This window comes from Symphalangus syndactylus, chromosome 2 (assembly GCF_028878055.3).
Source record: "Symphalangus syndactylus isolate Jambi chromosome 2, NHGRI_mSymSyn1-v2.1_pri, whole genome shotgun sequence".
Classification (NCBI taxonomy): domain Eukaryota; kingdom Metazoa; phylum Chordata; class Mammalia; order Primates; family Hylobatidae; genus Symphalangus; species Symphalangus syndactylus.
The window spans coordinates 126,517,343-126,532,885 of NC_072424.2; the positions used below are offsets into that span (position 1 = coordinate 126,517,343).

General features: G+C 47.1%; 1 protein-coding gene across 3 annotated transcripts in view; it reads left to right on the forward strand.

Moving 5' to 3' along the window:
• The first annotated feature begins 10,260 nt into the window (after positions 1-10,260).
• The window catches only part of UST (uronyl 2-sulfotransferase), a 345,881-nt gene continuing 340,598 nt past the window's right edge, over positions 10,261-15,543 (forward strand). Inside the window, exon 1 of one of the 3 annotated variants that reach the window (XM_055266806.2) lies at positions 10,261-11,051. In XM_055266806.2, coding sequence (XP_055122781.1) covers positions 10,805-11,051 — 247 coding nt within the window. In that variant the 5' untranslated portion in view covers positions 10,261-10,804. The remainder of the gene's footprint in view (positions 11,052-15,543) is intronic. The other 2 variants (XM_063622934.1, XM_055266823.2) reach the window with 2 other exon arrangements.

A 15,543-nucleotide genomic window follows, 5' to 3' on the forward strand; every position in this document is an offset into this window, starting at 1 on the left:
TCTTATCTTTAAAAATAATCTGACTTATATGTATTCTGACTTACATGTACCCACACTTAAAATATATTTAAGCCCATCACAGGATGCCATGTGCTTTATTGTATCTCACAGGTAATGGCAATGAGGCTCAGAGTCCACTCAGGCTACTTGCCCCAAATCACATTTGTCCCCATATAAGTTCTGGATCAAGACCCATGCTTCTCCATGCTTCAAATTGCCTGCTCTTTATTTTATTTATTTATTTATTTAGACACAGTCTTGCTCTGTCGCCCAGACTGCAGTGGTGCGATCTTGGTTCACTGCAACCTTCACCTCCTGGGTTCAAGCAATTCTTCTGCCTCAGCCTCCCAAGTAGCTGGGATTACAGATGCCCGCCACTACGCCCAGCTAATTTTTGTATTTTTAGTAGACACAGGATTTCACCATGTTGGCCAGGCTGATCTCGAACTCCTGACCTCACGTGATCCACCCGCCTCCACCTCCCACAGTGCTGGGATTCCAGGCGTGAGCCACCATGTCCAGCCTGCTCTTTAAATAAGAGTTTGCAGTACCATCATTCTGCAGTCCAATTTCTCTGGGTGGAATAATGTCTTGGACCACTTCACAGCAAGTACCATAGAGAAAAGCAGCTAGCTGGTAATGTAGTTTCCCAGCCAGGTAAGCACGCTCCTGAACCAGACCAGAGCCCTGTGAACCCAGGAGTATGGGCTTTATCATCCATTCTTGACAGAAGAGAAAACGAAAGCACAAAGAGATTAAGTAATTGACTCTAGGTCAGAAGGTTAGTAATTTTCAGGGCTGAAAGGTTATGCTTCACAATGTAATATTTTCTTAACTTTTCTACTAAAATGACCTCGGGAATCTTTACTAAGATTCTTCACTAGAGGGCTGACTCTTGTCTTCATAGTTTAGTATTTGGCTGTTCTTCAAAAAATTATTTTAAAGGACTTTGTAAAGCTTGAGTAATATTTTTTTTCTAAGAGGACAGGAAGATACGTAATGTGCCCATTGAACAAGGACTAATGACATTGTTAGGAAGGAAGGAAAAAGGATATCTGTTAGGTAACATGGGGTACCTTAAAATGGCGCCGTACCTTAACATGGGGCCGGTTTCGGGTTCTTCTCCTCTCCTTGACCGGGCACTGTCTGAACCCGCCAAAGGAGGGCCAATCAGAAAGAAGCATCTCCCGCCTTCCCTTGGGCCCGTCCCTAGCCCAATCCACGTAGGCCCAAGGGATATAAAACCCAGCACACCAGCAGCCCTCTCTCTCTTCTCTTCCTTCTCCGCTCGATACCTCCAATAAAGATCTCTTGACCGCAAAGGGTGTAGTCTGATCCTTGCCCGGCCTCTTTCATTGGTGCCGTGACTGGGATCGGGAACACCCCACCCTTCTGTGGGATGCCGATCCCTCTTCGGGCTTGGTCCAGACCCCGGCCGGTCTTCGCCCATTTTCCTGTTCGCCGACCTCTCCACCCAACACCGGCCTTGTCTCAGTAAGTCTCCCCTCCTGGTGTCCAACACCAGCCGACCAACTCCCGTCTCAGCCGCCTGCTCTCGGCCACCGTAAATCTTACTCTAGACTCAGCCTGCAGGGAACGGAGTTTTCTCCCTCTCCCCCTCGCGTCTCTGGCCTGGGCCCCTCTCCTTCTCTCGTTAAAATCCTGGTACCAGGTGACCCACGGCCTCCCGCCTCTCAGAGGCTCCTCAGTCCTTCCGTTTCGGTGACGATTGATCCAGAGGCTCTGACTCGCTCCGCGGCAAGCGGCCAGCAGCAGACACCCTGCCTAGCTCATCGCCATCTATTCCTTCCTCTCATTATGGGAGGCTCTGCATCCCTGCCAGCCAACTCCCCCCTGCAATGTCTCTTAAATAATTTGTCGGCCCTTGGCCTCGCCTCAGACATCAAACCAAAACACCTAATTAAATTTTGCACTCAAAATTGGCCCACCTACCCCCTAGACAACCAAAACAGATGGCCCACTTATGGGTCCTTTGATCCCAACCTTCTCCGGGATCTCTATAACTATTGTGAGCGAACACGAAAATGGGCAGAGATCCCCTACGTTCATGGCTTTTTTCTTCTATGGGACAAACCCAACCTCTGCCTCCCTTGCAAGCCGCAACACCTTATCGCTGCTCTCAAGCTACCAACCTCTCCTTCCGCTCCCGACTTTGATCTGGCCGACTATTCCCCCCCGCCCCCCATACCACCACCCTCCATCTTCCGGTCACCGCTCAACCGGTTGAAACCGGCTACCAACCCAGACCACACGAAGAACCAAACTGCTTACGCCCCGCTCTCATGCATCTCCTAAGTCCTCTTCTCTGGCTTTCCGCCTCTCACATCTTTACACTTTCCTCCGCCGGCGGGCCCTCTTCCCAGCCCTATTCTCACTATGATAGAAAACGGCTGGGACCCTCTCTTCCACATGTTCCACTTCACCATCTGGCTCTCACATCAACAAACACACCCTATATTATACCACTAAAAACAACGCCTCCTCCCGAGCCATACATATCAACAACCCCGCCGACCCGGTCTGGGGCCAGTCAGTTACAGGAGGCATATATCCCAGCAATGCCTGGGCATATCCAACTCAAACCATAACTATTTCCTGTTCCCTCAAAGAGTCCATCTCTAACCAAACCTTTAACCAGCTTCTCCTCAGAAACTACCAGCGCCTAGCGACTTGTGAAGACACGGCAGACTCCAGAGACAGTCTCACACCCTGCTGACCTCTTAAATGGCCAACGACTGGCAACAGATACCCAGGATTGGGGGGGGGGAGCGGGTAGGCCTGCCCTGGCACCCTAAATTAACTACCATCTTCTTTTCTCTTCGGGCAGACCAAACTCTACCCCTCGTACCCCAGATGGCTACAGCAAGCCGATTCTACCAATTCTTAAACACCCTTCGCTCAGACAGCTGGCTCATCACCAACCCATCCCTGCCACTCAACTGGCTCACGGCCCTGGAGGACAAGGAACATTCATGGACTTCACGTCTAACGAAGTCTTCATGTATAGCGCCCTATTGCTTGGCCTCATACTCATACTGTACCCCATGCACAACCCTGACAGTTCTCCCTGTGCCCCCTCCCCACAGCGCCCCCACTCAGCAGGAAGCAGCCAGATGAACCACGACGCCCATTTTCCCCCACTTAAGAAAACAAAAAGGGAGGAATGTTAGGTAACGTGGGGTACCTTAAAATGGTGCCATACCTTAAGATGGGGCCGGTTCCGGGTTCTTCTCCCCTCCTTGACTGGGCACTGTCTGAACCTGCCAAAGGAGGACCAATCAGAAAGAAGCATCTCCCGCCTTCCCTTGGGCCCGCCCCAGCCCAATCCACGTAGACCTAAGGGATATAAAACCCAGCACACCAGCAGCCCTCTCTCTCTTCTCTTCCTTCTCCACTCGATACCTCCAATAAAGATCTCTTGACCACGACCGGTGCAGTTTGGTCTCCGCCCGGCCCCTTTCAGTATCACTTCTACATTGATTTCAGCTTTTATGCATTAACACCAGACAATGACCTCTAAAATGAGAAGAGTGCTAGCTTAACATTGTAAATTGACAAGGATCTTGGAAATGAGGAATTAAGGTTAGTCAGAGATTCGACTGTATAGATTCTACTCATGGCAGGGTAAGAGGCAACTGAGAATAACCTGAAAGCAACTGGTAAGTATTTGACTTTTTTTTTTTCCTTTCCCTCTGCTTACACCAATGGTCTATTATACTTCATAAAAAATAGAGACAGTACTGAGACTGTTTCCAAAAGAGCCTTTAGGTGGCTAATAGTGTCACACTGGCCAGTCTCAGGGACCAGTTGTGTAGTGCACTTTTGACTTAAAATAGTTGTTGTTAAGTGTAAGTTAAAAGCTGAGTTTTCAAAAGTTGTGTCATTGCATAGGAGTTTAAATATAAGCAATAGCTTGTTGGCTACTAAGTGCAGTTTTTATAATCCTCCCATCCAAATGTGCCTCTAGATCATATACTCTGGTCAGATATGCTTTTGAGAGACTGTTCAGGCAAAGGCAAGCACTGCCTTCCCAGATGGTTTTCAGTGCATTTCTGCCCCACAAACCAGAGCAACTCTCCAGTTTCTTTCTTTCTGTCTTGCTTTTCCAAGGTCAAAGCTCAGACAGCTTGGTTCTCCAAGAGACTGATGGCCCCAATCCCTGAAATGAACAGCAGTCCTAAAGAGCAGCAGCCTCTCTGCCAAGGGGAATGGCAACACCAGGCAAAGCCAATGGACTCACATCTCTTTTATGATTCCATGAGGCGTTCATAATCACAGGGAGTAGCTGCATTGCTAATTAGAGGTCACGGAGGCGGTGAGGGCCTCATTCATTCATTCACTCTTTCTTTCAGTGATTACATCTTCAACTGCAAACAATTCTTTTGATGATTATCTGAATGTTCTCGCAGCACGGAGGCCTACTTTCTATGACCTCCACGTCTCATCCTCACTTGGCCAACCACGGGATCAATGAGATTTCACTCACCGAACATCAGACCCTTCCTATAAAAAACTAATCTTTTTATTCAACAAATATTTCTTGAGTGATCACTACCTGTGAGCACTATTCTAGGAGCTGGAGATAAAACAATAAACAAATGGAGATAATTTGTTTATTGTGCTTGCCTTTTTGCCTGAACAGTCTCTCAAAAGCATATCTGACCAGAGTTTATGATCTAGAGGCACATTTGGATGGGAGGATTATAAAAACTGCACTTAGTACCCAATAAGCTATTGCTTATATTTAAACTCCTATGCAATGACACAACTTTTGAAAACTCAGCTTTTAACTGTTGACAGCTGGAGATAAAACAATAACAAAATCATGGGCTTCAAGATGCTTGTTTTCTAGCGGGGAGAAATACACAACACATACAAAATACTAACATTTCAGATTATGGTACATTCCATGGAGAAAGCTAAAGAGGTCAAGAGAATAAGGGATGTGGATGCATACATGTATTACATATAGAGTAGTCCCAGAAGACTCCTCTGATAAGGCAACATTGAGCAAAACTAGAAGGAAGTCAAAAGTCAAGCCATACAGAGGTGTGGAAAAGAACTTTCTAGGCAGAGGGAACCGTGAATGCAAAGGTCCTAATAGAGGAGCAAGTTTTTCTTGTCTGATGAATGAGGATAGGTAAGGGTGAGCAGGAAAAGTGATAAGAGATGAGGCCAAAGAAACAATGGAGCCAGATTGAGCAGGACCTTAGAGGCTACTCTAGGATGCTGCCTTTTACTCTGAGTGCATTGGAAGCCACTGGCAAGTTCTGAGCAGCAATGGCTATTTTGACTGCTCTGAGGAGAATGGAATATGGGGTGAAAGGCTGGGAGCAGGCAGACCAGTCAGGAGGAACAACAGAAATTGCTGATTGCCACATAGCAGGCATCTGCCCTTTCTTTCTTTAGCGATAGAACCCTGATTCTTATTTGTGGCAGCAATGCACCCAGCTGAAGTCTAGATTTCCTAGGTACTCTGTCCCCTGTCCCTCACAGTTAGACAGAGTCCTGTGATTAATTTCTGGCCAATGACCTATAAGAAGGTAGATTTATAGCACACTTTGGAGCACTGCTTAAAAAGAGCCTACTGAATTGGGAAGAGTTCTTTGCTCTTTTGCTTCCTTCTACTGCCAACCTGGAGCATAGACATAATGGCTGGAACTCTAGCAGCCATCTGCAACCATAAGGAGACCTTTTTGTTTTGTTTCGTTTTTCTCCCCTTCTGCATTCTTATCATTTATTTGTGGTAAGAACACTTAAAATCTATTCTCTTAACACTTTTCAAGTATACGATACAATGTTATTAACTATAGTCACCACGTTATAGAACTCTTGAATTTATTCCTGCTGCCTAGCTGAAATTTTGTATCCTTTTACCAACATCTCCTCAATCGCTACCCTTCCCTCCTTAAACCCTGTTAACTGTAATTCTACTCTCTGCTTCAATGAGATGGACTTTTTTAGATTTCACATATAAGTGAGATCATGTAGTATTTGTCTTTCTGTGTTTGGCTTATTTTCTTTAACATTTTATCCTCCAGATTAACCTATGTTATTGCAAATGACAGGATTTCCTTCTTGAGGCTGAATACTATTATCCATTCATCCATTGATGGACACTGAGGTTGATTCCATATCTTGGCTATTGTGCACAATGCTGCAATGAACATATCAAAGAGGTATGAAGATTTCACACCTTTTTGAAATGCTGATTACATTGCATAAGATGGCCTTTAAAATGGAAGCCACATGCTGAGGATGTTGGAACAGAAAGCTCAGGTGGGTCCCTGAGGATAGCGTAGAAATACCACACCAAATCTGGACTGCCTATTTCTGGACTCGTTTCACATGAAAGAGAAATGGGCCGGGCATGGTAGCTCATGCCTGTAATCCCAGCACTTTGGGAGGCTGAGGTGGATGGATCATTTGAGGTCAGGAGTTCGAGACCAGCCTGGCCAACTTGATGAAACCCGTCTCTACTAAAAATACAAAAATTAGCTGGGTGTGGTAGTACAGGCTTGTAATCCCAGCTACTTGGGAGGCTGAGGCAGTAGAATTGCTTCAACCTGGGAGAAGGAGGTTGCAGTGAGCCGAGATCACGCCGCTGCACTCCAGCCTCGGCAACAGAGGGAGACTCCGTCTCAAAAAGGAAAAAAAAAAGAGAGAGAGAGAGAGAGAGGAAAAAAAAAATAAAGTTCTTTTCTGTTTAAGCCACTGGTTTTTAAATGTTTTTTTTTTCCAGCTATATGTAGCTAAACTGAAACATGATGCATATAAGTAGCCTTTGCAACAATTCAGGTGAGAGAAGACAGTGGTTTGGCCCAGTGGAGTGGCAAAGGAGGTCAGATACTGGACTTTTTTTTTTTTGAGAGGTAATGCCTATAGGATTTGCAGATAGTTTAGATATAAGAATGAATGAACTATTAATAGAAAAACTAAGACTTCTGGTTTGGGGCCCAAGTGACTTGAGAGTGTAATGATTTACAGAGATGCAGAACGCTATGCAGGGGGCAGGCTTGGGTGTGGGACTGGGGTTGGCGGGAATGGCAGTCTAGGGCACATGTGGCAGCATGGCCTTGTTGAAGCAAGAACATGATGAAACAAGAAGGGAGGCCAAGAGCACGGGGCACAGACTGGTAGGAAATGAGTGAGCTCTCATTCTGCTTCTATTTTCGCAACAAAGTCTGATCCAGGTCATCCCCTGAGACTGAAGGGAAGAAAGCAGAGGGTGGAGATGGGAGGTTTGAAGAGAGAGACATTATGGAATAGTCCTATTAGTGAGTGGGATTGCTGGGCAGTCATGGGTGTACATCCATCTGAAATCTGTGCTCTCTAATTTAAAGAAAAGCCACTTACCAGCGCTGTGTGTTTTTCTGCAATCCAGTCCAGTTGCATGGTTGGGTTTAACTGAGCCTGAATTTCACCAAACAAGCACTGTAGGATATAAGATGAGAGAAACAGGGGGAATGAAGGGGTGTTTGCAAGGAGATCAGAAAAATGGATCAGGAATCAAAACTGGATAAAGAAAGAAGTAAACACATGAGATAGATGAACACAGAGTTGACAGTTCTTGAAAAGACCGAAAAACAGGGTGGGCTCCAAAGAAGCCAAACAGAAGGATAGAAGGTTGTGAAGGGGGAAAAGGAGATTTTGGAGGAGATGCAATTAGTCATCAGTGAGGACAAGGTCAAATGAGTCACTGGAGAGAGAAGGAATTGAGAAGCTAAAGATATTGAATGGAGGTCAAGGTGCTAAATAAAGTACATTCCATTATTAGACTAATAATAAAATTCGTTCACAACTTCCTCTAATTAGATTTATCTGCTTTGAATAAAGATATCATTAATTAGTCTAAGTACTTTAAATTTAATTTTTTTTTCTGAAGGGATATTTATGGGACTTCAAAGAACAAAGTTTTACCCAAACAACTAAGTTTTTGTTGGGTGAAAATACAAAGCATTTTTTTCCATGTGAAACTTCTTTGTATCTTGATATCTCTTCTTTTTCTTCTGTGAGTTTTTTTAGGCGGCGAGTCTATTAACACAATCTTTCAAAGATTGACCTGTTTATTCTCTCTAAAATAGTTCATGTCATAGCTTGTTTCTTCTAAGCTGGACTTTGCCCCCTTGTACTTTCCTTGCAACTTTTTCATCGTTTTTTAAAACAACATTTATTCTCATATTTACTTATTTTCTCAGATGTTTGTTTGCTTTCTTCCTACTCCATCTCCCTGTTCCTCAGATTCCTTTCCTTAGGAGAAAAAATTGGGATATTTCCCACAGCATGCTGTGAGAAAAGTCTCTGAACTTCCCGGGGGTGGGACTTGTGAACACAGAGGGTCTTGCACACTATTTTATATCCAGCGAGTGTTCAGATTACAGGGCCAGGCCTCAGATACAGGTCCAGTTTGTGGAAGGCGGTCCCTGAAGCATTATGAACACTGCTTTGCTCCTTCTGTCTCCTAGTCCCTCTTCTTAAGCTCAAACGTTATTAATTGGGAGTCTGTTCTGGGCTACTCATTGTACTGATTAAAGTAATTCACATTAATGGGCAATGACTGATCTACTCAATTCTCTTAGGGGAAGTCACATTTCTAAAATGTGCATATTAATCCAAATAAAACCCTGATTCATGAGATAAATGTAAAACAAATGAATAACACTCTATTCAGGGTTTTCTGTGACAGAACAAAAGATTTTCTCTCCTCTTGGGGCCCCAAAACAGCCTTCTCATCCCTTAGAAAGTGGGCTAGGACAATGTAAACTTGGACAGTAGAGTTGTGTGTGTATATGCTTCTCTGTGTGTGTGCAGCACCTGTCACATCTACACATCTTTCTAGCTCATGATAAATGCTTCAAATCATGAACCAGAGACATTCATGTATGAACATGGTTAAGACATATTTTTTCTTTCTTTCTTTTTTTTTTTTGAGACGGTGTCTCGCACTGTCGCCCAGGCTGGAGTGCAATGGCGCGATCTCGGCTCACTGCAACCTCCGCCTCCCGGGTTCACACGATTCTCCTGCCTCAGCCTCCCGAGTAGCTGGGGTTAAGACATATTCTTAACGAGTAAGTTGTTGGTCTAGGATAATATTTTGTAATTTACCACAGAAAATTCTTCAGATGCCCAACTTGATGAAGGTTTTCAGGAGCCTACCTAGTCTTAGAATCAGAAGTTCTTGGCTCCTGGTTCCTTCTTAAATCCAATTGTTCATTACGGGAATATACAAATGAGTAGGGAGCCAGAGATGATAGGCACTAGAAACTGAGGTTTCCATTTCTCAACGTGGCCTGAACTAAATGAATTAAATCTCATCCTCCTATGGGACGTGAAGGAAAAGGGCTCTGGCTGGGAAGTACTGCTGTGCAGTGGTTAGTATAGTGGGTCTGAGGGTCAAATAGATTTGAGTGCAACTCCCAACCCAATTCCTACTACTAGCTTTGGGACCTCGGGTGAGTCACACAGCCCTCAGGTGCTACAGCTTCTATAAATAGTGATATAGTATTCTTACTTAAAGTGTGGCTGATCAGAGCAGCCCTTCCGTGGATCAACCACCCCATCAGAGGATGTGTGTCTATGATGGAGCCTTTTCTGCCTCAGGAGGTTCTTTCAGGTCCAGAAGCTTCCCCATAGAGGGAAGAGAGGCAGCAATGAAATCGGCGTATAGGGGGACTGGGCTCTTTCCCCTTCATGTCTGCCAGGGCAATGACCTCCTAGAGTCCGCTATGCACCCCGCACTTGCCTCTCCGGTCACTGCGAGGTGGAGTAGTTGTAGGACCAGGAAAAGCAAGAAGAGAGCGTCCTCTTCGGCTCCCCTACCCGGGAGTTCGGGCGCTGCGCCTGGCCCTCTGGGGCGTGTTTGACCATAACTCGCACCGCTTGCTCTTTTCCCATTTCAGCAAAGTCTTGAGCCTGTATTCTAGTACCTTTTATCGGCCTTGGGTAAGCAGCTCGCACGGGGTATATAAGGAGAATCAACTTTCTGAACTGAAAAAAAGGTAAATAGTAAAGTCAGTCGTGCTTCTTCCCGCCGGTGACTGTTTACGAGAGGGAAGTCGGCGGGGCCCCCAAGAGGTCGCTGGTGGCGCAGGAACCGTGGCCAGATTGTAAAGAACGGGGGAAGGAAAAAAAAAAAAAAGAAAACACCCAGAAACTTTCTTCCTTGTTGCGAATAATCGCCGCCTCCCCCCCCTCCGCCCCCAGCAGAAGCAGTAACGTGACACCCGAGCGAAATCCCGAGACCCGAGCGGAGAGGGAGGGGAGAGGGAGGAGAGAGCTGCGGAGCGCCGGAGGGAGAAAGGGGAGGAGAAGCAGGAAAACCCCTGTCAAGGAGGTGGAGCGAGGGGATGGTGTCCGCCTCCTGTTCCTCCCTGCCGTTTTTTAGAGAAGCCTGAACCGGGACAAAACACGCCGAGACCTACAGACACAAAGCCGGGGGGTCCACGCTGGCGCTGGAGGCGAACCCCGGCGGCCGCAAGCGAGCCCGAGGCGCGGCGGGGCGCGGGGCGTGGGGACGCTAGCGGGCGCGGGACGGGCGCGGCGCCCCGGCACGGGCAGCGCCCCAAACCGGGGCCGGACACCTCGGCCGCTCGGGCCGCGGCGGCGGGGACCATGCCGAGGAAAGTCTCCTGAGCCCGGCAACTTCGGCCTCTCCCCGCCCCCACCCGGCTGCCCTCCGCGCGGCCCTCCCCATGTGCAGCCGGCCAGCCGGGCTCTCCTCCTCACGGCGGATGGGTGACCTTTTCCTGGCACGGGCAGGCTGTGCGAGGCGGCGGAGCAGGCGATGAAGAAGAAGCAGCAGCATCCCGGCGGCGGCGCGGATCCCTGGCCCCATGGGGCCCCTTTGGGGGGCGCCCCTCCAGGCCTGGGCAGCTGGAAGCGCCGGGTGTCCCTGCTGCCTTTCCTGCGCTTCTCCCTCCGGGACTACGGCTTCTGCATGGCCACCCTGCTGGTCTTCTGCCTGGGCTCCCTCCTCTATCAGCTCAGCGGGGGACCCCCTCGCTTCCTGCTCGACCTGCGGCAGTATTTGGGTAAGGAAGCTGGGCAGGCGCTAGGGCGGCGCCGACTGCGCAAAGTTGTGCGGCGGGGAGAGGGGCGCGCCGGAGACTTCTCGCGCTGCCACCGCGCGCCGCCGCCGCCCCGGGGCTCTCCAGGTGCTAAGCCCGTGAGCATCGGTGCCGCGGTCGGGAGCGCCTTCTTCCTCCCGCGCGTCCGACCGTCCTCACCGAGGCGGGGGCGCCGCTGGGTTGCGCTGCCGGCAGGTACCCCGGGGCGAGGCACCGCTCACCTTCACCCCGCCCCACCTCTGCCACCCCCACCCGGACTGGGGCGAAGTGGATGGGTGTGTGGGGTGTGCCGGAGTGTGTGTATCTTCAGGCCTGGCGGCGCGGGGAGTGGCGAAGGGAAGGGACGGTCCGCTCCGTGGCATTGTTAGTGACCACAGTTCAGTCCCGTCCCGCGCCCCGGGGAGTGCGGGTGGGTTTAGCCCCTTGCCACGGTCTGCTCTGAGAATTCTGTCTCGCGGATCCCCCGCCTGCCCGCCGGCCCTGGTGGCTCCGCGCTGTCCCCGGGCTGGCTTGTCCCTTAGCCGCCGCTGCCCACCCTGCCGCCCGCAGCTAGCCTGGCGCGGGGAATGGGTTACATCCAGGGGTTTGGGGATGCCCGAGGGCGCGGGTCAGCCTGGCCAGCAGTGTCGCCTCCAGTAACCCGAGGATCCTCGGCGCTGTGTGCGTCTCAAGCTCAAGTCAAAACTTGTGTGTGTGTGTGTGTGTGTGTGTGTGTGTGTGTGTGTGTGTGGTTTATTAGGATAGAGGCCGCCTGTCTTTAGCAGAAGTAAGGAAGGGGTTGTGACGGGAGGGAAAGAGCCGCTCGAGCGAGAAGGCGTGACCCCGCAGCTCCCTCGTCTCGGCTGCGGGAGCCAGGGGTGCCAGGGCCAGGCGAGCGCAAGCCCAGGTCGCAAGGACGATGCTGGCACGCGCGTTCGAGCCAAGGGAGGATGCAGATCCCTCACAAGTCTGTGGCCAGAAGAGGTCGTGCGGGGGTGAAGGCTGGGAGAGCTCCAGCTTCTTGCAAGCATCCGAAGTGATAAGCCTGAGCATCTGCACGGTGAGAGCGAGTGTGGGGAAGCAGAGCCACCGAAGTGCTGGAAGGAAAATGGGCCAAATGACCCGGGCCAGCTGGAGGCTGCCACAGTTACCCCAAACGTCACTTCGTGGCAGAAGCCACAGGTCTAGATAGACAGTTTGGAGAAAAGAGAAAAGAAAAAAAAAAACAAAACAAACAAAACAACCACATCAGCCAAGTTACAAATGTGTTAGGGCATTTGGAAATGTAGGCGTGGATAAAATAATATTCTTTACCTTGTACAAGACTTCATATTTTAAAAGTTACACTTTTATTTCTTTATAAACTTTGGGGAACTACAGATTAGAGGAAAAGTTGGCCCAAGTAGATTTCCATAGCATTTGGTTTCATAGAGGATTTGGGGCAATATATCCTTTATTAGGGAATCAAACCTCTTCTTTTCATAAGTTCTGTATTGTGGAGTCTCATAGCTTCCTCCACTCTCTGACACTTGCTAGTGCCACAAAAGTTAACAGTATTTTCATCACCAGCAGCAATCCCTGTTAACAGGCATTGGGAGGCAAGCGTTGAGGCTCAGAGTCTTTCTCCATTAAATCTGACAATGAATTCTTGCAGAAGTTCTTTTTAAGTAATAGATGGAGGCCAGGGGTGTAGGGAAAAGTGTAATGGACCAGAATGGAAGACATCTGTGCTCACTGTCCTCAAAGCACCTGGCCTCGTGTAGGGTACTCAGACTTCATAGGCGTGGTGTTTGACGGCAGAATTAGCACCCACACCTGACTGTCAATGAAACCTCCACCCAGCTCCTAAAGTTTTGGGGTTGGTACTACTGAGGATAAAATCAAGAAATTTCAACATATATTGCATTAACATTTTCACTTTATATTTCCAAACAATGAGGCCTGATAAATTTGGGTGGTCAGTTGGTAGAAGGGTGAATTCTCAGCTTCTGCTCAGGAAACTAGGAAGAACTGAAAGATTGAATGCTGCTCCTGTTACTAGCTGATCATTACATTTCTGACTGATGTGATAGGTTCAAAATGACATCATTGTGAACTGAAAATAGGATACCCTTGGCCAAATTTGTTCCCTGTTGTCTTGTCACATAAATATAATGATTTTTGGGAAAAGTGGGCTTGTGGTATTTTGGATGGTCTAAAATATACCTTTAATAATATAAGGCCACTGTGTCTGCAGAATTACTTTCCACTGTTTTCCTCCATTCTTTTAGTGTCTGTCAAAACAAAACTTGTGGTTAGTAAACACATCCTCTCAATTTCCTCAGCCAGTTTTGGAAGCAAGTATTCTTCGTAAATGTAAGTTCATGTAAAGTCAAAATTTTCCAAATCAAAAAATGTTTATATCAAACACTTCTTTACAGAGTATTATTTCAGTATACTTCTACAATATTCTATTTCTGACACACAATGGCCACTCAATAAATAGCGGTTGAATTAATAACCCAACCTGTTGTATCAAACAGGTAGTGTGATATTTAACATATTGAATATTCTCATAGGAAAGCCAAGAGACAGTAGCATTCATAGTAAAAGCTAATATTTATCAAGCATGTGCCAGTCAGTGCATACACAGGGTGACATTCAATCTGCACAGCAGCACTGTTGGTAGATTCTATTGTTATTTCCATTTTCTATATGGGAAAAGTGAGGGCAGGGTTAGGAAGGACACATAGCAAGCGAGGCAGGACTTCAACCCATGTCTGTCTGATTGCAGTACCCATTGCATAGCACTATGGGCAGTTTAAAGGAGAAAATGGAAGGACAGCCAAGATGCAAATGGGAATCTAAAGATCGGGACTAGCTAAAAATGATCCATCACATTTACGTCCATAATTCCACTTTCCTTTTCTTGATACTTGTACTCTGAGTATCTTGAGGAGCCAGCAGAGAAGGGAAATAATTCAAGCGGCTGATCTGCTTTAACTCTACCTTCCTGTATTAATCCGCACTCTGCGGCCTCCATTTATTTAGGGAACTAGACCCTCCCTGAGCTGGACAACAACTGGGAGTAATGTTGGTCGGACTCGCATCTTCCGGGCGTTTTCTTTCTTTAGCAGTTGTGCTATGTCTAGGCTAGTTGTTCCCATTGTGGGTCCTTGGACCTGCCACATCAGCATCACCTGGGAATTTGTCACAAATGTACATTCTAAGGTCTTATCCCAAAGCTGCTGAAGTCTGGGCCCAGGGCCCAGCAATCTGTGCGTCAGCAAGTCCTCCAGGTGATTCCAACACAGAGAATTTGAGAACCATGGTTGTTGAGCCAAGTATTGCTTTCAGGAGGCTTCCCGTGTATTTGAGAGAAAGGAGGAATGGGGGGGTGGGTGGGTGGGTAGATTTATAAAGTATTTAAAGGTAATGTACATGGTTTCAGTTTTTAATTTCAACTTTTAAAAAATGCATCTTCTTTGCTATTTAAGCCCCACTGTTTTGAGGGAAGGACCAGCCAACAGCACCCACCCCAGCTGGCTTTAGACCTTCCGAGGTTAGGAGAGGTGTGACGTGAGGAGTAAGCTGACGTGGGGCAACCAGAAAGCATAGTGTGGGGAAGGAAGAGAACAGAGCCACTGATGATGCTTTCTCTTCCCCATAGGAGACAGCGGTGAACAGTCCTTCTTCCTAGTCAATTTGGGGAAAGGCAGAGTATGTTCTACTTAAAGAATGTTCTGCTGTAACACATTTGAAAAGAGTAAAGGAAGTGGTGGGGAGGAAAATCATGCAAGGATAACTGTTATCTTGATTTCCCACAATGAGATTGGGTGGAGGGGGAACACAAACATACATTGGGGTAAATAGAAATATATAGCAAATTCTACACTTAAGCTTGGAGACCGTGGTCTTTCCAATTCAGTGAATTTTTTTTTTTTGAAATGGCATTCAAACTTTGTTTTGCTATGGAAAACAAACAAAAAATCAAATAAAATCTCCCCCAGAAATTAGGTTATGATGCAGCCTTGCTGCCAGTAGCCTTATTACTTATGAGCTGTGGAATTATCAAAAACTTGGAATAACACTCATTACATTGATATAAACAGAATAAGCCAGATGGCTTACTACTGATCTTGTACAACTGACAAACTCTAATGATTTATCATCCAGCCTTGGATATGTGATTTAGACTTTATGGGAGCTAAACTTGTTGGACTTTCCAAGCTGATATGCTTTCCTTTCCATTTTTAATTTATACCACTTTAAATGGAGATATAGAGCTTTAGTTCTCAGAATTGCCAATCTTTGCATATATTATGTATGAGCCTGGCAATTTGGAGTCAAAAAGTGAAAAGTATGTCATTTTATTGAATTTGAAATTCTCTAAGTTTAAGTGCATTTAAAGGAAAATGTGAAAATAGAGGTCCATATCTGTTACAAAATAGTTTCTTTGAACCTAAAAAGCCAAATTTTATTTTTCTTCTGCATTTCA